General features: G+C 41.2%; 1 protein-coding gene across 1 annotated transcript in view; it reads left to right on the top strand.

Annotated features, from left to right (window-relative positions):
- The window catches only part of CENPE (centromere protein E), a 261773-nt gene that overhangs the window by 110091 nt on the left and 127641 nt on the right, over positions 1-24041 (top strand). The window contains exons 43-46 of the mRNA XM_053703505.1: positions 7109-7240; positions 7883-8188; positions 18728-18859; positions 19488-19793. Of these exons, the coding sequence (XP_053559480.1) occupies positions 7109-7240; positions 7883-8188; positions 18728-18859; positions 19488-19793 (876 nt within the window). The remainder of the gene's footprint in view (positions 1-7108; positions 7241-7882; positions 8189-18727; positions 18860-19487; positions 19794-24041) is intronic.

The raw sequence follows: 24041 nt of genomic DNA, 5'->3' as shown, positions 1-24041 counted from the left end.
CCCTTCCATTCGGTGTCCTCTAGCTTGGGTATTGGTTCCCACTAGTAATTAGAATGGTTTTGTGGACTTTTTTTTCTTTTTTTCTGGTATGGAGAGTCCACGAACTGCCCTTAAAACGGCCTTTGTCATTTTCGAAACCTCATGCACCTCTGTAACCTTTATGTCCTCTTCTCTTTCAATATTCCTTTGGCTGAATGACTGAGGGTTTATGGGAAGTGGGAGTGATACTTAAAAGCTTTGCCTCATCTTGGTGGCCAGGAGTTGAATTCCCACTTGTAATTAGAATAGATTCGTGGACTCTCCATGCCAGGAAAGAAAATAATTTATCAGGTAAGCATAAATTTTGTTATTTCAGATTATGGAAATGCAAAAATACCCAATCAAACCAACAGAGTCTCTGAATTTTTAAAACTAGAGGAATATTACCAGAAGCAGGAGAATTTAGAGATTTTTTTATCGTATTACAAGCATTATGGAAGCATTATTTGGAAACAAGTAACAAATCAGAGATCGATTAAAGGGATATGAAACAGAGATTTTTTTTTTTTCTTTCTTGATTTAGATAGAGCATGGAATTTTCTTTGTTCTTTTGCTATCTTTATTTGGCAAGCAGGGCATTTTTATAAATGGATCACTAGAGTGCAACAAACAACTGTGTAAAATATAGCTTTGTTTGTTCTGGAGTCTTCATTTCCACTTTCAATAGTAATTGTAAATCCCATAATTTTCAGAAATAAATTACAGGAAAATGGGACAAAATAAGTGATTAAAAGTATATTGCAAAGTTTTTACTGCATATAATTAAACAGTTTGTAATCTTTAAATATGTCCACGATTTCATTCCAATTACTAGTGGGATATTCAACTCCTGGCCAGCAGTAGGAGGCAGAGAGCTGTTAAGTGTAACTTCCCTTACCCATAATCCCCAGTGATTCTCTTTGCCTCTGTCAATGGAGGATGTGCGAAGATGGTGTCTGAAGATATTAAATCCTTTTATGGGTACTTTTCCCTGCAAGCAAGGATTGGGGTCTAGCTGTGTCCACGTCAATCTCTTAAGTAAGAGAAGTGGTGGCTTTTAGCAGTTGGAAGGCGGTGAGGTAGTCTTTGCTTTACTTCTAACACTTTTGCTACCCCTTTGCAGAAAGTCAGGGTTGGTTACTCTGCTCTTTGTTTTCCTACAGGTCCCTGACAGGGAGTGGAGTACCTGTCGCACCTAAGTAGCTGTTATCTGCCCTGCAGCTGGATCCACAGGTAAGTGCCTTTGCCTTCTAAGTACTGAAGGACAGCACTTTAGAGGTTAACCCTCAAGTGGATCTATTTTGGGACAAAGTTATCCTTTTTTGATTAAGGGTAAGTTTATGGGCAGTTTTACTGGCACTTTATATATTTGTGACTGAGAGAGACTTAAGGGGTTAATAAAGATCTATCCTTGGAATTTTTCTTTCTTTTACTTTGGCTGAAGGATTGTTAGGGTTTTTTTATATTTTCCCCTTATTTATGGAGCCCGGATACGGGTTAAGGAATAGGCTGGGGAGCAAATAGACTTTTTTTTTTTAATTTGAGCCGTTAGAAACAGGCACTTGTGATGTTGCGCAGTTTCTTTTCTCTAGCCGCTCATGTGACCTCCGCTCTTCCGTGTTGTACAGAGTGGAGCTTAGTGAGTCTTGGTGTATCGGCTTTGCGGCTTGTTCTTCGATGATCAGATTGTCTGCCAAGAGGAGAGGAACTCTGCAGGAGACTCTCGCTTCCTCTTGCTAGTGGGTTTTCAATTTCTGTCACGTAGGAGCCTCAGGCAGTTTGAGGTTGATTTAAAGGGTGACCGATTATTTTGCCTAAGTATAATACATTTTGTTTCTAAAGTTTGTTTATGTGAGTTGCATTAACGTTCTGTGGGGACAGTTTATTTATAATTTTTTATTTAAATTCTAATTTTGTCATCTTTAGGATCTAATTTCTGTAGCTTTGAACTCGGAACAGGATCTGTCTATTTCAATAGATAAATGCTTACTATGTTTAGAGGCCCAAATTGTTCTGCCTTTGCAATTTTGTTCCTCATGCTTAGCTAAAACTTTACAATTTAAAGACCAGTTTACTCCCTTCTGAGCCAAGTGTCTCTCAGTATAATGTTGTGCGTGACAGGCCTCCGCTTTCTCCACAAACGTCCCAAGCCTTAATTGTTTCTCATACAGTGCCTTCTGTTTCCTCTCAACCTCCTGGGGGTATTTATTTACCTGGAGATTTTGCTGCACAGATAACTTCTTGCAGTATCTGTAGCTGTATCTGCTTTCCCTACTTCAGGTATGCGTAAGAGGAAATCTAAACATTTTTCTGCTAGTAAGGTTTCTGACCCCTCTAAATCTGCGCTGGTCAACCTCTCCCCTATGTCTGACGAGGAGGATACCTCAGTAGCTTCTGAGGGGGAAATCTCAGACTCTGACATATTAGGGGAAAATTCTGCAGAGTCTGAAGAAGTTAATTTCAGGTTTAAGCTTGAACATCTCCGGTTACATCTGAAGGAGGTTCTAGCTACTTTGGACGACTCCTAACCTTCTGTCGTCAATCCTAAAAAGTAAAATTTTATAGATTATGATTCTCCCTCTTCTGTGGATGATTTTCCTGTTCCAGACAAGATGTCTGAAATTATAGCTCATGAATGGGATAAGTCAGGGGTTCCTTTTTCCCCTTCCCCTGTATTTAAAAAGATATTTTTTCTGTTGCTGACTCCATTCGTGACTCATGGCGCACTGTGCCTAAGGTAGAAGGAGCTATCTCTTCTTTAGCTAAAAGAACTACCATTGAGGATAGTTGTTCCTTTAAGGATCAAATAGATAAGAAGCTAGAGGTTTACTTAAAAAAGATGTACATCCATCAAGGATTACAGTGGCAACCTGTGGCAAGTATTGCTACTGTTGCGGAAGCTGCATCTTATTGGTGCGATGCCTTGTCTGATCTTATATCAGAATAGACTATGATCGAGAAGATCCAAGACAGGATCAAAGCTCTTAAAGAGATACTAAACCCAATTTTTTTTCTTTCATGATTCAGATAGAGCATGAGATTTTAAGCACCTTTCTAATTTACTCCTATTATCAAATGTTCTTTGTTCTCATACTATCTTGATTTGAAAAAGCAGTACTGTAAGCTTTAGAGCCGGACCATTTTTGTTCAGCACCTAGGTAGCATTTGCTGATTTGTGGCTAAATGTAGCAAACCAATCGGCAATCTCTACCAAAATGCTGAACTAAAAATGGGCCGGCTCCTGACCTTTTTATTACTGCTTTTTCAAATCAAGATAACATGAGAACAAAGAAAAATTGATAATAGGAGTAAATTAGAAAGTTGCTTAAAATTGCATGCTTTATCTGCGATGGTAACATGCAGGTAATTAGACTGGGAGCTAAGATGTCTAGCTCCACTGTTGTAGCTTGCAGAGCTCTGTGGTTAAAATCCTGGTCGGCTGATGTAACTTCAAAAGCCAAGCTTTTGTATTTACCTTATAAAGGTAAAACTTTATTTGGTCCTGATCTGGCGGAAATCATTTCTGAAATTATGGGTGGAAAGGGATCTTTCCTACCTCGTAACTTTAAAGGACCAGTCTTCCTCCTCTGCTTCCAAACCAGAGCAATCCAAGACCTCTTGGAGGTCCAGTCAGCCTTGGAATAAGGGGAAGCAAAACAAGAAGCCTTTAACTGATTCTAAATCCGCATTAAGGGTTTGCCTGTGGTAGGCAGGCTTTCTCTTTTTCAGCAAGCTTGAATACGCGATGTCCCAGATCCATGGGCTGTGGACATAGTATCCCAGGGTTACAGAATAGGATTCAAGTCTTGCCCTCCAAGGGGCAGATTTCTCCTTTCAAGACTATCTACAAACCAAGTAAAGAGGGAGGCCTTCTTAAGCTGCATAGAGGACCTATACTCCCTGGGAGTAATTGTTCCAGTTCCCATAGAGGAACAGGGACAAGGATTCTATTCAAATTTCTTTGTGGTTCACAAAAAGAAGGGAATTTTCCGTCCCATTCTAGACCTAAAGTGCCTCACAAATTCCTCAGGGTTCCATCCTTCAAAATGGAAACTATTCGTTCCATTCTTCCATTGGTTCAGGAAGGTCAGTTCATGATGACCATAGACCTGAAGGACGCGCATGTTCTCATTTACAGAGATCATCACCAGTTTCTAAGGTTTGTCTTTCTTGACAAGCATTTCTAGTTTGTTGCACTACCGTTTGGTCTTGCCATGGCTCCCAGAATATTTACAAAGGTTCTGGGGGCTCTTTTGGCAGTGGTCAGATCCTAGGGAATTGCAGTGGCGCCTTACCTAGACATCTTGGTTAAGGCGTCATCTTTTCAACTAGCAAAATCTCATACATAGATGTTATCTTTTCTACGTTCCCACGGATGTAAAGTGAATCTGAAAAAGAGTTCCCTTGTTCCAGCTACAAGGGTGTGTTTCTTAGGGACAATCGTAGATTCCCTGTCCATGAAGATTTTCCTGATAGATGTCAGAAAATCCAAAATTCTAGCTTCATGCCTTTTTCTCCAGTCTACTATTCGTCCATCAGTGCTCAATGCATGGATGTGATTGGTCTGATGGTTGCTTCCATGGACATCATTCCTTTTGCACAGTTCCATCTGAGACCTCTGTAACGATGCATGCTCAGTCAATGGAACGGAGACCATTCAGATCTCTTGCAGAGGATAGATCTGGATCCCTTAACAAGAGACTCTCTCATGGTGGATTTCACAGAAACATCTGTCTCAGGGCACTTTCTTCTTGAGACCTTCCTGTGACTATGGACGCCAGCCTCTGGAGGAATCTTCTCTTCCCATAAACATTTTGGAGTTGAGAGCTTGGCCTCAATTATCTTTAGTCCGGTTTATCAGATTCCAGTCGGACAATATCACCTCAGTGGCTCACATCAACCACTAGGGAGTAACTCGGCGTTCCTTGGCTATGAAGGAGGTGACTCGCATTCTGCAGTGGGCGGAAGCTCACGATTGTCTCCTATCTGCTACCCACATTACAGGGGTGGACAACAGGAAGGCGGACAAACGTCTCATCCCGGGGAGTGGGCTCTCCATCCAGAAGTGTTCTCACAGATAACCCTCAGGTGGGTGGTTCCAGAGTTGGATCTGATGGTGTCTCGTCAAAACACCAAGCTCCCAAAGTACGGTTCAAGGTCAAGAGATCCTCAGGCCGCTCTGATAGACGCTCTAGCGGTTCCTTGGATCTTCTCTCTGGCATAACGGTTTCCTCCGTTGGCTCTCCTTCCACGAGTCATTGCTTGTATAAAACAGGAGAGAGCATCTGTAATTCTAATAGCTCTTGCATGGCCTCACAGGGTCTGGTTTGCGGATCTGGTGAAGATCTCATCTCTTCCACCTTGTAGGTTACCTCTGAGAAAGGACCTTCTACTTCAGGGTCTATTCCTTTATCCAAATCTGGATTCTCTGAAGCTGACTGCTTGGAGATTAAATGCCTAGTTTTGACAAAACATGGTTTTTCTCAGGCAGTCATTGATACCATGCTTCAGGTTCGTAAACCTGTTACTCACAATATTTACCATAAGGTAGGGCCTAAATACCTTTATTGGTGTGAATCTAAGGGTTTCTCCTGGAGCCGGATGAGGATTCCCCGCATTTTATCTTTTCTTTAGGATGACCTGGAGAAGGGTTTGTCAGTCAGTACGCTGAAGGATCAGATTTCTGCACTGTCTATCCTTTTGCACCAATGTGCAATGCAGATGTTCAAGCTTTTGTTCAGGCCTGCAGAGTTTCTGAGTTTTCGGCTCTGCAGTGTGATTCCCTGTACCTTATTTTTCATGCAGATAAGGTGGTCTTTGTACTAAGTTGGGTTTTCTCCCGAAGGTGGTGTCGATCGAAACATTTAAGAAATTGTCCTAATCCTTCTTCCCATAAGGAACGTCTTTTGCATAACCTGGATGTTGTGCATGCTCTTAAATTTTACCTTCAAGCAACTAAAGATTTTCGACAATCTTCTGCCCTGTTTGTTGTTTTCTCTGGAAAACGTAAAGTTCACACGGCCACTTCTACTACCTTTTCCCTCTGGTTAAGAAGTGTTATACGTTTAGCTTATGACTGGACAGCAGCCTCCTGAGAGAATTACGGCTCATTCCACTAGGGCTGTCTCCTCTTCCTGGGCTATCATAAATGAAGCTTCTATGGAGCAGATTTGCAAGGCGGCAACATGGTCCTCTTTGCATACTTTTTCCAAATTCTACAAATTTGATACTTTTGCCTCGGTTGAGGCTTTTTTTTAGGAGAATGGTTCTTCAAGCAGTGGTGCCTTCTGTTTAGGTCTACCTACAGTGTTCTCCCTCCCTGTTCATTCTGTGTCCTCTAGCTTGGATATTGGTTCCCACTAGTAATTGGAATGAAACCATGAACTCTCCATGCCATAGGAAAGAAAACAAAATGTATGCTTACTTGATAAATTTCTTTCCGGGCATGGAGAGACCATGACCCCGCCCTTTTTCAATTTTAATTCTGCATTTTTTTAGTAAACCTCAGGCACCTCTATACCCGTGTGTTATTTCTTTTTCCATTTTCCTTCGGCTGAATGACTGGGGATTATGGTTAAGGGAAGTTAAATTAACAGCTCTGTTGGGGTGCTTTTTGCCTCCTCCTGCTGGCCAGGAGTTGAATATCCCACTAGTAATTGGAATGAAGTCGTGGACTCTCCATGCCCGGAAAGAAAGAAATTGATCAGGTAAGCATAAATTTAGGTTTTTTTAACGGTGTATAACAATATTATATTAATGGAAAAATCTTCATTATTATTATTATTATCGGTTATTTGTAGAGCGCCAACAGATCCCGCAGCGCTAATTAAAACATGAACATGTTGTTTAATACATCTTAACGCATTCTCTGTATATTTACAGTCACAAAAGTTATACATCATGTTAGAGAGACCTTGTGTCTTTCATATTAATGCTTTTTACTATATGCACAATGTAAGTTTTTAACCACCCTATAAAACATATAGCCTTTAAGGGAATATTATTTCCTGCCATGTTTAGTGACTTCCATCAACCTCCATAAGTAACAGCACGTAGCTTTAGCATCTCAAACGTATTTATTTTTTTGTAGTGTACAGAGGCTCAAGATCAACTAGGAAGAGCACAAGATGAGTTGAAATGCCAAAGGGAACTATTTGATGATTTGCAAAGTCAAGTTTCTTCTAGACCTACAAAAGAACTTGTACAAACCCTGGAAGAGAAGGTAGATATTAATTTAATAGTAATTTTGAAATTGTTTGCATGTTTAGATGAACATTGTGTTTGCTAATGTTTTATGAATATCCTGCAATTTTTAACTTAAAGGGACAGTCTAGTCAAAATGAAACTTTCATGATTCAGATAGGGCATGCAGTTTTAAACAACTTTCCAATTTTACTTTTATCATCAAATTTGCTTTGTGCTCTAGGTATTCTTTGTTGATGGCTAAACTTAGGTAGGCTTATATGTGAATTTCTAAGCCCTTGAAGGCGGCCTCTTATCTCAGTGCATTTTGACAGTTTTTCACAGCTAGACTGCGCTAGTTCATATGTGTGCTTACTCGCGTGGAGTTACTTATGAGTCGGCACCGATTGGCTAAAATGCAAGTCTGTCAAAAGAACTGAAATAAAGGGGCAGTCTGCAGAGGCTTAGATACAAGGTAATCACAGAGGTAAAACGTGTATTAATATAACCGTTTTGGTTGTGCAAAACTGGGGAATGGGTAATAAAGGGATTATGTTTCTTTTTAAACAATAAAAAGTTTCAAGTAGTGTGTCTGTTTTAAGGTAGAACAATATTTTTGACAAACCTTGTTTTGGTAAACTTTTTTTTTTTTTTTTTTTTTTTTTTTTTTTTTGCCGTTTAGATTCTGCAACTTGAGAAAACATTGAATCAGAAGACTGCAGAAGAGCAACAACTGATTGATGTACATGAGCAAGCTCAACATAAAATTAATTTGAAGGTGGAACAGCTTACAGAGACTATGAAGTATGCTGAGTCTGAACTGGAGTCTTTGCAAGCAGAGAAGCTTAATGCTGAAGAAAAAGTTCTTAATATTCAACAGCAGATGGAAATGGTCTCTCATGAGAGAGATGAGCTGTTAATTACAAAGAATACACTAGTGGAAGAGATTGAAAAAATGAAAAATGACCTGCAAGATCATATTTCAATGGTAAGAGTAATCTTTATCTTTTTTTAAACAATAAAAATTCTGAAATACACTGTCCCTTTAATAATTCAGACAGAGCAATCAATTTTAAACAACTTCCCAATTTACTTCTATTTAATTTGCTTAGTTCTCTTGGTATCCAATGTTGGAAAGCATACCTAGGTAATCTCAGGTGGTGGGAGCTAACTGATGATTGGTGGCTGAACATATATGCCTCTTGTCATTAGCTTACCTATGTGTTCAACTGGCTTCCTCTAGTCCATTTCTGCTCTTTCAATAATGGATACCAAGAAAATTAAGTAGTTTAGATTAGGGGGTGTTTCTCTTGTTAAGTGTATCCAGTCCACGGATCATCCATTACTTATGGGATATATTCTCCTTCCCAACAGGAAGCTGCAAGAGTCCACCCACAGCAAAGCTGCTATATAGCTCCTCCCCTAACTGCCATTACCAGTCATTCTCTTGCAAGTCTCAACATAGATAGGAGGTCGTGAGAGTCTGTGGTTTTTTTATACTTAGTTTATTTCTTCAATCAAAAGTTTGTTATTTTTAAATGGCACCGGAGTGTGCTGTTTATCTCAGGCAGTATTTGGAAGAAGAATCTGCCTGCGTTTTTTCTATGATCTTAGCAGACGTAACTAAGATCCAGTTGCTGTTCTCACACATTCTGAGGAGTAACAGTTCCCAAGTGACAGACAGCACACACCTGATGCTCGTGGTAGAGGGCCACTGCACACACCTCTCTGTAATATGTAGACAACTGATTTCCACAGCACTGTGCTGTGGAAATCAGTTGTCTACATTCTGAGGAGTAAGGTACTTCAGAGGGGGAATGGCGTGCAGGTTTTCCTGCAAATAAGGTATGTGCAGTAAAATATTTTTCTAAGGAATGGAATTGACTAAGAAAATACTGCTGATACCGAAGTAATGTAAGTACAGCCTTTAAATGCAGTGAAAGCGACTGGTACCAGGCTGATTGATAGAGATATATGCTAAGGTATGTGCAGTAATATATTTTTCTAAGGAATGGAATTGACTAAGAAAATACTGCTGATACCGAAGTAATGTAAGTAAAGCCTTAAATGCAGTGATAGCGACTGGATCAGGCTTATTAATAGACATACATACTCTTATAAGAATGTGTTTTAAAACGTTTGCTGGCATGTTTAATCGTTTTTTAACATATGTTTGGTGATAAAACTTATTGGGGCCTAATTTTTCCACATGGCTGGCTTAAATTTTGCATAGAAACAGTTATAGGGAAGGTAATCCACAGCTCAGCTGTGGCAGTTTTGTTGTGTCTGTTTAAAAAAATTTCGTTTTTTTTTTTTTTTATCTGGTTTTTGCATTAAGGGGTTAATCATCCATTTGCAAGTGGGTGCAATGCTCTGTTAACTTATTACATGTACTGTAAAAATTTCGTTTGATTTACTGCCTTTTTTCACTGTTTTTCAAATTTTGACAAAATTTGTTTCTCTTAAAGGCACAGTAACGTTTGTTATATTTGCTTGTTAACTTGATTTAAAGTGTTTTCCAAGCTTACTAGTCTCTTTATTAGTTCTAACATGTCTAACATAGAGGAGGCTCTGTGTTTATTATGTTTAAAGCCATGGTGGAACCCCATTTTAGAATGTGTACCAGATGTACTGATTTCATGTTAAACAATAAAGATCATTTTTTGTATTTAAAAACATTATCACCAGAGGATTCTGTCGAGGGGGAAGTTATGCCAACTAACTCTCCCCACGTGTCAGACCCTTTGACTCCCGCTTTAGGGACTCACGCTCAAATGGCGCCAAGTACATCAAGGGCACCCATAGCGTTTATTTTACCAGAGGATTCTGTCGAGGGGGAAGTTATGCCGACTAACTCTCCCCACGTGTCAGACCCTTTGACTCCCGCTCCAGGGACTCACGCTCAAATGGCGCCAAGTATATCAATGGCGCCCATAGCGTTTATTTTACAAGACATGGCAAAGGTTGTGTATAATTCACTGGCAGCAGTATTAGTCAGACTACCTGAAATTAAAGGAAAGCAAAACAGCTCTGGGGGTAGATACAGAGCATACAGACGCTTTAAGAACCATGTCTGATACTACCTCACAATATGCTTAGTCTGTGGGTGATATTTGTGACTCAGGGAAGATGATTTAACCTGATTCTGATATTTCTACATTTAAAATTTATGCTTGAGAACCTCCACTTGTTGCTCAGGGAGGCTTTAGCTGCTCTGAATGAATGTGTACAATCGCAGTGCCAGAGAAATTGTGTAGACTGGATAAATAATATGCAGTGCCGGTGTGTACTTATGTTTTTCCAATACCTAAAGAGGTTTACTAAAATTTTTCATAAGGAATGGGATAGACCAGGTGTGCCGTTCTCTTCCCCTCCTATTTTTTAGAAGAATGTTTTCTAATAGTTGCCACCACACGGGACTTATGGCAGACAGTTCCTAAGGTGGAGAGAAGAGTTTCTACTCTAGCTAAGCGTACCACTACCTCTGGCGAGGACTGTTGTGCTTTTTTAGATCCAATGGATAAAAAATGTTTATTCAACAAGGTTTTATCCTGCAGCCCCTTGCACGCATTGCTCCTGTCACTGCTGCTGCGGCGTTCTGGTTTGAGTCTCTTGATGAGGCTTTACAGGCTCCATTGGATGAATATATTTGACAAGCTTAGAGCACTTAAGCTAGCCAATTCCTTTGTTTTCTGATGCCTTTGTTCCTTTGACTAGACTAACGGCTAAGAATTCTGTTTTTTACTATACTGGCGCGCAGAGCGCTATGGCTTATATCATGGTCAGCTGTCGTGACTTTAATAAATAAGCTACTTAACTTCCCTTCAAGGGGCAGACCCTATTCAGGCCTAGTTTGAAGGAGATTATTACTTATATCACTGGAGGAAAAGATCATGCCCTTCCTCAGGACAGGTCCAAATCAAGGGACAAAAAAGGCCTAATTTTCGTGCCTTTCGAAAATTCAAGGCAGGTGTGGCATCAACTTCCTCTAAGGCAAAATAAGAGGGAACTTTTGCTCAGTCCAAGGCGGTCTGGAGACAACCGGACCTGGAACAAAGATAAGCAGGTCAAGGAGCCTGCTGCTGCCTCTAAAACAGCATGAGGAACGGACCCCTATCTGGTAACGGATCCTATAGGGGGCAGACTTCATTCTTCGCCCAGGCGTGGGCAAGAGATGCCCAGGATCCCTGGGCATTGGAAATTATACCCCAGAGATATCTTCTGGATTTCAAAGCTTTCCCCCCCAAAAAAGGGGAGTTTTTGCCTTTCACATTTATCTGCAAACCAGATAAAGAAAGAGACATTCTTGCATTGTGTACGTGACCCATTCAGTTCCAATAGAGGAACAGGGACACAGTTTTCCTCAAATCGGTTTGTGGTTCCCAAGGAAAGGAAACCTTCAGACCTATTTTGGATCTAAAAGATCTTAAACAAATTCTTTAGAATTCTATCATTTAAGATGGAAACTATTCGTACCATCTTAACTATGATCCAGGAGAGTCAATAGAGGACTACAATGGATTTGAAGGATGCTTATCCTCACATTACGATGCATAAAGATCACCATCGGTTTTTCAGGTTTGCCTTTCTAGACAGGCATTACCAGTTTGTAGCTCTTTCCTTTGGGTTAACTACAGCCCCTAGAATCTTTATGGAGGTTCTGGGGTTACTTTGGCGGTCCTTAGGCCGCGGGGCATAGAAGTGGCCCCTTATCTAGACGACATCCTGATACAGGCGTCAAACATCCAAGTTGCCAAGTCTCATACGGACGTAGTACTGGCATTTCTGAGATCGAATGGGTGGAAAGTGAACAAGGAAAGAGTTCTCTATCCCCAATATCAAGGGTTTCCCTCCTAGGGATTCTGATAGATTTTGTAGAAATTAAAATTTACCTGACGGAGTCCAGGTTGTCAAAGTTTCTAAATTTCTGCCGTGTTCTTCATTCCATCCGCGCCCTTTGGTGGCTCAGTACATGAATGTAATCGGCTTAATGGTAGCGGCAAGGGACATAGTACCGTTTGCACGCCTACATTTCAGACCACTGCAACTATGCATGCTCAGCCAGAGGAACGGGGATTACACAGATTTGTTCTCCTGTTAAATCCGGACCAAGAAACCAGAGATTCTCTTCTCTGGTGACTATCTCGGGTCCATCTGTCCAAGGGTATGAACTTCCGCAGGTCAGATGGGACAATTGTTACAACAGATGCCAGCCTTTTAGGTTGGGATACAGTCTGGAACTCCCTGAAGGCTCAGGGATAGTGGACTCAGGAGGAGACCCTCCTTCTAATGAATATTCTGGAACTAGGAGCGATATTCCATGCTTTTCAGACTTGGCCTCAGTTAGCAACTCTGAGGTACATCATATTTCAGTCGGACAATATCACGACTGTGGCTTACATCAACCATCAAGGGGGAACAGAAGTTCCCTAGCAATGTTAGAAGTCTTAAAATAATTCACTGGACAGAGACTCACTCTTGTCTAAAAGCTATCCCTATCCCAGGTGTTGAGAACTGGGAGGCAGATTTTCTAAGTCGTCAGACTTTTCATCCGGGGGAGTAGGAATTCCCTCCGGAGGGGTTTGCACAAGATCAAGCAGGAGAGTGCTTTGGTGCTTTTGACAGCGCCTGCGTGGCCACGCAGGACCTGGTATGCAGATCTGGTAGACATGTCATCCTTTCCACCACGGTCTCTGCTTCTGAGACAGGACCCTCTACCTCAGGGTCTTTTCAACCATCTAAATATAACTAATCTGAGATGGACTGCCTGGAGACAGAACTCTTGATGTTATCAAAGCATGGCTTCTCCGAGTCAGTAATTGATACCTTAATACAGGCATAAAAGCCTGTCTCTAGGAAAATTTAACATAAGATATGGTGTAAATATCTTATTGTTATGAATCCAAGGGTTACTCATGGAGTAAAGTCTGGATTCCCAGGATATTATCTTTTCTCCAAGATGATTTTGAGAAAAGGGTTGTCAGCTAGTTCTTTAAAAGGACAGATTTCTACTCTGTCTATTCTTTTGCACAAGCGTCTGGCAGGTATTCTAGACGTTCAGGCATTTGGTCAGTCTTTGGTTAGAACCAAGCCTGTGGTTAAAAATGTTGCTCCGCCATGGAGCTTAAAGCTGGTTCTTAAGGTTCTTCAAGGAGTTCCATTTGAACCTTTTCATTCCATAGATATCAGACTTCTATCTTGGAAAGTTCCTTTTTGGTAGCTATTTCCTCGGCTCATAGAGTCTCCGAGTTATCTGCGTTGCAATGTGATTCTCCTTATCTGGTTCTCCGTACGGATAAGGTAGTCCTGTGTACCAACCTGGGTTTTTACCTAAGGTGGTATCTAACAAGAATATCACTCAAGAGATTGTTGTTCCATTCTTGTATCCTAATCCTTCTTCAAAGAAGGAACGTCTATTACACAATTTGGACGTGGTTCGTGTTTTAAAGTTTTACTTACAAGCTACTACAGATTTTCATCAAACATTCACCTTGTTTGTTGTCTATTCTGGACAGAGGAGAGGTCAAAGGACTTCAGCAACCTCTCTGTCTTTTTGGTTAAAAAGCATAATTCATTTAGCTTATGAGACTGCTGGACAGCAGCCTCCTGAAGGGATTACAGCTCATTCTACTAGAGCTGTGGTTTTCACTTAGGCCTTTTTTAAATGTGGCTTCTGTTGAACAGATTACAAGACGGACTCTTGGTCTGCGTTTCATACTTTTTCAAATTTAACAAATTTGATACCTTGCTTCTTCGGAGGCTATTTTTGGGAGAAAGGGTTTTTTACAGGCAGTGGTAACTTCCGTTTAAGTACCTGCCTTGTCCCTCCCATCATCCGTGTACTTTAGCTTTGGTATTGGTATCCCATAAGTAATGGATGATCCGTGGACTGGATACACTTAACAAGAGAAAACATAATTTATGCTTACCTGATAAATTTATTTCTCTTGTAGTGTATCCAGTCCACGGCCCGCCCTGTCACTTTAAGGCAGGTAATTTTTCCATTAAACTACAGTCACCACTGCACCCTATGGTTTTCCTTTCTCTGCATGTTTTCGGTCCAATGACTGGTAATGGCAGTTAGGGGAGGAGCTATATAGCAGCTTTGCTGTGGGTGGACTCTTGCAGCTTCCTGTTGGGAAGGAGAATATATCCCGTAAGTAATGGATGATCCGTGGACTGGATACACTACAAGAGAAATAAATTAATCAGGTAAGCATAAATTATGTTTTTTATTTGGGGGGGGGGGGCTTTTTTATTTTGATAGGGATTATGTATAATTTTATTTATTTTTTTCTTTTGTTAGGATTTTTTATTTTAATTGTAATTTAGTAGTAATTGGGGTTAATTTGAGGGTGTTAGGTTAGGGGGCTTAGTAATTAGTTATTTGCTTGTGGGGGGGTTGGGGGTATAGGTTTAATATATTAGGTTTATTGCGATGTGGGGGTTTGGCAGTTTAGTGGTTAATTAGGTTTCTTGCGATGTGGGGAGTTGGTGGTTTAAGAGTTAATAGGTTAAGAGGTTTCTTGCAATATGGGGATTTTGCGGTTTAGGGGTTAATAGATTAATTAGGTTTATTGCAATGTGGGGGGGTTGGTGGCTTAGGGGTTAATATTTTAATTGTTTGCAAATATGGGGTTAATTACTTTGTTTTGCAATGTTTAGATGTTTGTTAATACTTTGTGCGGGAGGTTAGGTTTTTTGTTTGTTATACTTTCTGCGAGCGGTTACGTGTTTTTTTTGGGTTTTTTTATGTATTTCGTGTGGGCAGTTGCGTGTGCTTTTTCTTTTAAGGCTTCTGGTTTTCCTACACTGCATCCAGGTGGATTCTTGTGGCTGCACACGCAGCCAACTTTCTTTTGGCTGCCTCGCGTAGCCAACATTCCTTTGAGGATGCTTGCGCAACTGGCGACACCAGACGCATTTATAAACACGATTATAGTATAGATACTTTACATTCAAACTACTGATCAACAATCCGTATGAAAACAATGTTAGCCATTTTCAATTCTCAGTTTCAATCCATATAAAGGACATTAACTTGAGAAATTTATATAAAATGTATAGTTATGCATAACAACTTTTCAATATATTTAAATTATTTATATTGCCCCTTTTCATGTAATTTACCAATGAAAATTGAGCACTTTCTAATTATCAGAACTTGAAAATGCACCCTGTTGGCTTCTCAAGGTTAACCCTACTTCATATCTGACCTTAAAGGGACAGTATACACCAATTTACAGTCACAAAAGTTATACATCATGTTAGAGAGACCCTTGTGTCTTTCATACTTTTTTACTATATGCACAATGTAAGTTTTTAACCACCCTATAAAACATATAGCCTTTAAGGGAATATTATTTCCTGCCATGTTTAGTGACTTCCATCAACCTCCATAAGTAGCAGCACGTAGCTTTAGCATCTCAAACGTATTTATTTTCTCTTGTAAGGTGTATCCAGTCCACGGATTCATCCTTTACTTGTGGGATATTCTCCTTCCCTACAGGAAGTGGCAAAGAGAGCACACAGCAGAGCTGTCCATATAGCTCCCCCTCTAGCTCCACCCCCCAGTCATTCTCTTTGCCGGCTCTAAGCAATCGGAAGGGTAAAGTGAATGTGGTGTTAGAATTAGAATAGTTTTTATTTTCTACAAGCAAAAGGATTTGTTCCTACATATTCCTATCCACAAAGATCATCACCAGTTTCTCCGGTTCGCCTTTCTGAAAAAGCATTATCAGTTTGTGGCTCTTCCTTTCGGGTTGGCCACTGCTCCCAGAATTTTCACAAAGGTACTACGGTCCCTCCTGGCGGTTCTAAGACCGCGGGGCATAGCAGTGGCGCCTTATCTAGACAACATTTTAATTCAGGCTTCGACTTTCCAAAGAGCCAAGCCTCACACGGAAATTGTATTGGCCTTTCTGAGGTCTCACGGATGGAAGGTGAACATCAAAAAGAGTTCTCTCTCCCCCCTCACAAGAGTTCCCTTCCTAGGAACCCTAATAGACTCGGTAGAAATGAAAATATTTCTGACGGAGGTCAGAAAGGTAAAACTCTTAACTACTTGCTGAGCTCTTCATTCCATTCCTCGGCCTTCTGTAGCTCAGTGCATGGAGACAATCGGACTAATGGTAGCGGCAATGGACAATAGTCCCTTTTTGCACGGATACACCTCAGACCACTGCAACTGTGCATGCTCAAACAGTGGAATGGGGATTATGCAGATTTGTCTCCTCAAATACAGATGGACCAGGGGACCAGAGATTCTCTTCTCTGGTGGTTGTCTCAGGATCACCTGTCTCAGGGAATGTGTTTCCGCAGACCAGAGTGGATCATCGTAACGACCGACGCCAGTGTGTTGGGCTGGGGCGCAGTCTGGGAGTCCCTGAAAGCTCAGGGTTTATGGTCTCGGGAAGAAGCTCTTCTCCCGATAAACATTCTGGAACTGAGGGTGATATTCAACGCTCTCCAGGCATGGCCTCAACTTGCTGCGGCCAACTTAATCAGATTTCAGTCGGACAACATCACGACTGTAGCTTACGTCAATCATCAAGGGGGAACAAGGAGTTCCCTAGCAATGACGGAAGTAACCAAAATAATCAGGTGGGCGGAGGATCACTCCTGCCATCTCTCAGCAATTCACATCCCAGGAGTAGACAACTGGGAGGCGGATTTTCTAAGTCGTCAGACTTTTCACCCGGGGAGTGGGAACTCCACCCGGAGGTATTTACCCAGCTGACTCAGCTATGGGGCACTCCAGAATTGGATCTGATGGCGTCCCGTCAGAACACCAAGCTTCCTGTTTACGGGTCCAGATCCCGGGATCCTCAGGCGGTGCTGATAGATGCTCTAGCAGCGCCTTGGTCCTTCAATCTGGCCTATGTTTTTCCACCGTTTCCTCTCCTCCCTCGTCTGGTTGCCAGAATCAAGCAGGAGAGGGCTTCAGTGATTCTAATAGCGCCTGCGTGGCCACGCAGGACCTGGTATGCAGACCTAGTGGACATGTCATCTGTTCCACCATGGACACTACCAATGAGGCAGGACCTTCTAATACAAGGTCCTTTCAAACATCCAAATCTAATTTCTCTGCGACTGACTGCTTGGAGATTGAACGCCTAATTCTATCAAAGCGTGGTTTCTGAGTCGGTTATTGATACCCTGATTCAGGCTAGAAAGCCTGTCACCAGGAAAATCTACCATAAGATTTGGCGAAAATATCTTTTTTGGTGCGAATCCAAGGGTTACTCATGGAGTAAGGTTAGGATTCCCAGGATTTTGTCCTTTCTCCAAGATAGTTTGGAGAAAGGATTATCAGCTAGTTCCTTAAAGGGACAGATATCTGCCTTGTCTATTCTTTTTCACAAACGTCTGGCAGAGGTACCAGACGTTCAAACGTTTAGTCAGGCTTTAATCAGAATCAAGCCTGTTTATAGACCTGTGGCTCAGCCATGGAGTCTGAATTTAGTTCTTTCAGTTCTGCAAGGGGTTCCGTTTGAACCTTTACATTCCATAGATATTAAACTTTTATCTTGGAAAGTTTTGTTTTTGGTAGCTATCTCTTCTGCTTGAAGAGTTTCAGAGTTATATGCTTTACAGTGTGATACACCTTACCTGGTGTTCCATGCGGATAAGGTGGTTTTACGTACCAAACCCGGTTTTCTTCCTAAGTTTGTGTCTAATAAGAATATTAACCAGGAAATTGTTCTTCCTTCTCTGTGTCCTAATCCTTCGTCGAAGAAGGAACGTCAGTTACACAATCTTGATGTGGTTCGTGTTTTAAAGTTCTATTTACACGCAACTAAGGATTTCAGGCAAACAACTTCTTTGTTTGTTATCTATTCTGGTAAGAGGAGAGGTCAGAAGGCGACCGCTACCTCTCTTTCCTTTTGACTGAAAAGCATCATCCGTTTGGCCTATGAGACTGCTGGCCAGCAGCCTCCTGAAACAATTACTGCTCATTCTACCAGAGCAGTGGCTTCCACATGGGCTTTTAAAAATGAGGCTTCTGTTGAACAGATTTGTAAGGCAGCGACTTGGTCTTCGCTGCATACTTTTTCCAAATTCGATACTTTTGCATTGGTGCCTTCCGTTTAAGGTACCTGTCTTGTTCCCTCCCTTCATCAGTGTCCTAAAGCTTTGGTATTGGTATCCCACAAGTAAAGGATGAATCTGTGGACTGGATACACCTTACAAGAGAAAACAGAATTTATGCTAACCTTATAAATTACTTTCTCTTGTGGTGTATCCAGTCCATGGCCCGCCCTGGCTATTAAGTCAGGTAGATTTTTTTGTTTAAACTACAGTCACCACTGCACCCTATGGTTTCTCCTTTTTCTTCCTAACCTTCGGTCGAATGACTGGGGGGTGGAGCTAGAGGGGGAGCTATATGGACAGCTCTGCTGTGTGCTCTCTTTGCCACTTCCTGTAGGGAAGGAGAATATCCCACAAGTAAAGGATGAATCCGTGGACTGGTTACACCACAAGAGAAAGTAATTTATCAGGTAAGCATAAATTCTGTTTTTTGTAGTGTACAGAGGCTCAAGATCAACTAGGAAGAGCACAAGATGAGTTGAAATGCCAAAGGGAACTATTTGATGATTTGCAAAGTCAAGTTTCTTCTAGACCTACAAAAGAACTTGTACAAACCCTGGAAGAGAAGGTAGATATTAATTTAATAGTAATTTTGAAATTGTTTGCATGTTTAGATGAACATTGTGTTTGCTAATGTTTTATGAATATCCTGCAATTTTTAACTTAAAGGGACAGTCTAGTCAAAATGAAACTTTCATGATTCAGATAGGGCATGCAGTTTTAAACAACTTTCCAATTTTACTTTTATCATCAAATTTGCTTTGTGCTCTAGGTATTCTTTGTTGATGGCTAAACTTAGGTAGGCTTATATGCGAATTTCTAAGCCCTTGAAGGCGGCCTCTTATCTCAGTGCATTTTGACAGTTTTTCACAGCTAGACCGCGCTCGTTCATATGTGTGCTTACTCGCGTGGAGTTACTTATGAGTCGGCACCGATTGGCTAAAATGCAAGTCTGTCAAAAGAACTGAAATAAAGGGGCAGTCTGCAGAGGCTTAGATACAAAGTAATCACAGAGGTAAAACGTGTATTAATATAACCGTTTTGGTTGTGCAAAACTGGGGAATGGGTAATAAAGGGATTATGTTTCTTTTTAAACAATAAAACATTTCAAGTAGTGTGTCTGTTTTAAGGTAGAACAATATTTTTGACAAACCTTGTTTTGGTAAACTTTTTTTTTTTTTTTTTTTGCCGTTTAGATTCTGCAACTTGAGAAAACATTGAATCAGAAGACTGCAGAAGAGCAACAACTGATTGATGTACATGAGCAAGCTCAACATAAAATTAATTTGAAGGTGGAACAGCTTACAGAGACTATGAAGTATGCTGAGTCTGAACTGGAGTCTTTGCAAGCAGAGAAGCTTAATGCTGAAGAAAAAGTTCTTAATATTCAACAGCAGATGGAAATGGTCTCTCATGAGAGAGATGAGCTGTTAATTACAAAGAATACACTAGTGGAAGAGATTGAAAAAATGAAAAATGACCTGCAAGATCATATTTCAATGGTAAGAGTAATCTTTATCTTTTTTTAAACAATAAAAATTCTGAAATACACTGTCCCTTTAATAATTCAGACAGAGCAATCAATTTTAAACAACTTTCCAATTTACTTCTATTTAATTTGCTTAGTTCTCTTGGTATCCAATGTTGGAAAGCATACCTAGGTAATCTCAGGTGGTGGAAGCTAGCTGATGATTGGTGGCTGAACATATATGCCTCTTGTCATTAGCTTACCTATGTGTTCAACTGGCTTCCTCTAGTCCATTTCTGCTCTTTCAATAATGGATACCAAGAAAATTAAGTAGTTTAGATTAGGGGGTGTTTTTATTTTGGGGGGGGCTTTTTTATTTTGATAGGTATTATGTATAATTTTATTTATTTTTTTCTTTTGTTAGGATTTTTTATTTTAATTGTAATTTAGTAGTAATTGGGGTTAATTTAAGGGTATTAGGTTAGGGGGCTTAGTAATTAGTTATTTGCTTGTGGGGGGGTTGGGGGTATAGGTTTAATATATTAGGTTTATTGCGATGTGGGGGTTTGGCAGTTTAGTGGTTAATTAGGTTTCTTGCGATGTGGGGAGTTGGTGGTTTAAGAGTTAATAGGTTAAGAGGTTTCTTGCAATATGGGGATTTTGCGGTTTAGGGGTTAATAGATTAATTAGGTTTATTGCAATGTGGGGGGGTTGGTGGCTTAGGGGTTAATATTTTAATTGTTTGCAAATATGGGGTTAATTACTTTGTTTTGCAATGTTTAGATGTTTGTTAATACTTTGTGCGGGAGGTTAGTTTTTTTTGTTTGTTATACTTTCTGCGAGCGGTTACGTGTTTTTTTTGTTTTTTTTATGTATTTCATGTGGGCAGTTGTTTTTTCTTTTAAGGCTTCTGGTTTTCCTACACTGCATCCAGGTGGATTCTTTGTGCTGCACACGCAGCCAACTTTCTTTTGACTGCCTCGCGTAGCCAACATTCCTTTGAGGATGCTTGCGCAACTGGCGACACCAGACGCATTTATAAACACGATTATAGTATAGATACTTTACATTCAAACTACTCATCAACAATCCGTATATTTTGCAGTTTTCTAATTCAAAGCTTAACCTATTGAAAACAATGTTAGCCATTTTCAATTCTCAGTTTTAATCCATATAAAGGACATTAACTTGAGAAATTTATATAAAATGTATAGTTATGCATAACAACTTTTCAATATATTTAAATTTATATTGCCCCTTTTCATGTAATTTACCAATGAAAATTGAGCACTTTCTAATTATCAGAACTTGAAAATGCACCCTGTTGGCTTCTCAAGGTTAACCCTACTTCATATCTGACCTTAAAGGGACAGTATACACCAATTTTCATATAACTGCATGTAATAGGCACTACTATAAAGTAGAATATGCACAGCTACTGATGTAAAAATCCAGTATAAAACCTTTTTTAGCATTGTTGGAAAGGTTAAGCTGGGACATCCACTAAAATGGGCTGGAAAGCCAAACCCCCCCCCCCCCCCCCACACACACACACACACACACACACACTTCCCTCCCATGTACACAAACAGGAGCAAGTTGGAGTAGGTAGACAGCAGGGGCTTGGTTAGAAAGGGGTGAGATGGTTTTTTGTTTTGTTTTTAAAGAAACGCATCACTGAAAGTCGAGTTTATTTTTAGTGATGATAAATCCTAGCGCTTTTTTTAAATGCTCGTATTTACCTTCACTTTGTTTTCCATACCGAAATGTCTGTTTCAACTTTGGCAGTTTTGGCTTCATTTTACATCCACCCTCACGCATCAGTTTATCATACAGTATACTCAGATTGCGTAAACACAGGCTATCATGAGAAACAAGACTAAGACATTTTGCAATTTTTTTCCAATGGACTTGGAATAGCATTACTTTTCTCCTAAATTAAGATGATTGCTGTAAACTCTAATTTTCTTCATAAATGGAAAGAGTCCACAGCTGCATTAATTACTTTTGGGAATGCAGAACCTGGCCACCAGGAGGAGGCAAAGACACCCCAGACAAAGGCTTAAATACCTCTCCCAGTTCCCTCATCCCCCAGTCATTCTTTGCCTTTTGTCCCAGGAGGTTGGCAGAGAAGTGTCAGAAGTTTTGTTAGTCTCTTATGGAGGGTAGTGCTCTTCGACATGGGACTGGAATTTTCAAGTAATCCTGTCAGCCTCTCAGTGAGATTATGGACGAGAGTTAGAGTCCGGAGGTGCAGGGAGAGTCTTTCTTCGAACCCATCCCGACTCATTAACAGCTCCACAAGCAGTCAGCGTTGACGAGTTTCGCTGCCTGCTTTCTTCTCTCAAGTCCATGGCACACTTGAAGGGTCGTGTTCCTGTTGCACAGCATAGATTCCGGTAAGATAGTTTCATTTTACCTTTGTTATGAATGTTGGTTATACAACTGTTTCCGGAGAGACTCTCACCTTGCGGGATTAACTGTAATTCAGGGTCTCAGTGAGGCTCCTTTTCGTATCTTGGAATCAAGGGTTAATATCTCCTGAGGGGGTTATTTAACGGGGGGGGGTAATCATGTTTATGTGATTCGACCTGCCTATGTGTGGTGTTACTTAGGCTCATGGCTTGTGGAACATAACGGCCTTTGGAAGTGACGGGGCCTTTATGGTTGAGCGTGCTTTTTCTGGACTGCACGGTGCACCTGGTGACTGGGCGTGGTCACGTTTTTTGGCTCTCCATTTCTGCATTCCTGACCGCGTGGCGACTGAAGAATTCTGGTCCGCCTGTGTCTGGTTCATAGGTGGTGAGTGCCCCAGCCATTGTGGGGGTCAGGTGCCGTTAACATTTTCTTATTTGGTCCGGGGGTTTTTTGTATACAATATCCCTGTGATGGAGGATTCGGATATTGTGGAGACGGACATCTCTGCAGCAGATTCTGTTTCTGGTAAAGAATTCGAATTGGCCCGGGTGATATATGCCCTCCAGTTTTGTTCCAAATGCCGTGTTAGAGTTCTCAATTCCTCAGGATCAGGGAATCAAGGGGCTGCTGAGCCATCCGCCTCTGGGGGTCCAGTTCCCCGAATGGTGAGTTCCCTACCACCAACTCTTACTATGCATGCAGGTAAACCAGATTTTGCTTATCCTTCTCTAGAAGGTGGCATGTTCCCTCCGGAGCTGATGGCACATTTTCGCATGTCCATAATCATGGCTCTTGCGCATCTGCAACTACCAGAAGTGTGCTTTATGATATTGTATGTGTTCCGTTAGCCGGGGCTCCTTAGGCATGGGATGGCCTACTCGGCTCTCCGGGGGAACGACTGTCTCTGAGGCTTCAGGGGGTCAACCGTCAGGGTCGTCTTCTGCTTCGGCGAAGGTATGCTGTGCCTTCCGTTATAGACTGAATATAGGGATACTCAGTCTTCACCTTCGAAAGGCTCGCAGAATTAGGTATAAGAGGATGAAGTAATCTTCTTATAGCCTTGTTTATTGAGTATCCTTTGCAGTTCTGAGCTGGAAGAGCAGGATCCCGGTCCTGCGGGTGTCTCTCTTCTTCTTGGGCGATAACCTACGGGTTGCCTTATCTTTTATTTTTATCCGGTAAGGATGATTTTTTATTTTGAGCTCATATTTATGCTTTTCCTTAAGCAATGTTTTCTGGAATCGATGCTCGCAATTTTTTGATCGCTCAGTTTACGGAAGTTTGTTTGGTGTGAGGACATGTTAGTCCTATGTTTGTCTGCTGTTTATCCTCCATCTCTGGGGGTGACTAGGCCTCAACAGTATCGGTCCTTGGTTTCAGGCTGGTCCTGATTGGGTTTGGATCCTTCTGTTCTTGCGGCCTGTTTTCAGACAAGTGGCGCCTGTTCTGCCTGGCTGGTCCGGTTGGGGAGCCGAGTGCTTCACATTATTATTGGTGTTGTCCCTTTTTTGTAACAAGTTCAGCTAAGAATTTTGAGAGGACCTGAAGGCCTGCTAGGCATGGGGGATTGGTTTAGTCCTTGTTAGCCTTTCTAGCTGGTCGACTGGGACTCGGTTGGGGCGTTGAGTGCTTCACATTATTATTGGTATTATCCCATGTTTGTACCAAGTTCAGCTAAGAATTTTGAGAGGACCTGAGGGTCCGCGGGGCATGGGGGATTAGTTTAGTCCTTGTTAGCCTTTCTAGCTCGTCGACTGGGACTCAGTGAAGTTCCCCTGCGACACACTCTGTTCATTATTTTGTCGGGATTTTGAGTGTTTCCTTCCCTGTGTGGGTTGGAAGTTTGGAGGACTCAGGGCCTCCT

Source organism: Bombina bombina, chromosome 2, assembly GCF_027579735.1.
Source record: "Bombina bombina isolate aBomBom1 chromosome 2, aBomBom1.pri, whole genome shotgun sequence".
NCBI classification, from domain to species: domain Eukaryota; kingdom Metazoa; phylum Chordata; class Amphibia; order Anura; family Bombinatoridae; genus Bombina; species Bombina bombina.
The sequence above is the reverse complement of the archived record's forward strand: the minus strand, read 5'-3'. Positions and strand labels throughout refer to the sequence as shown.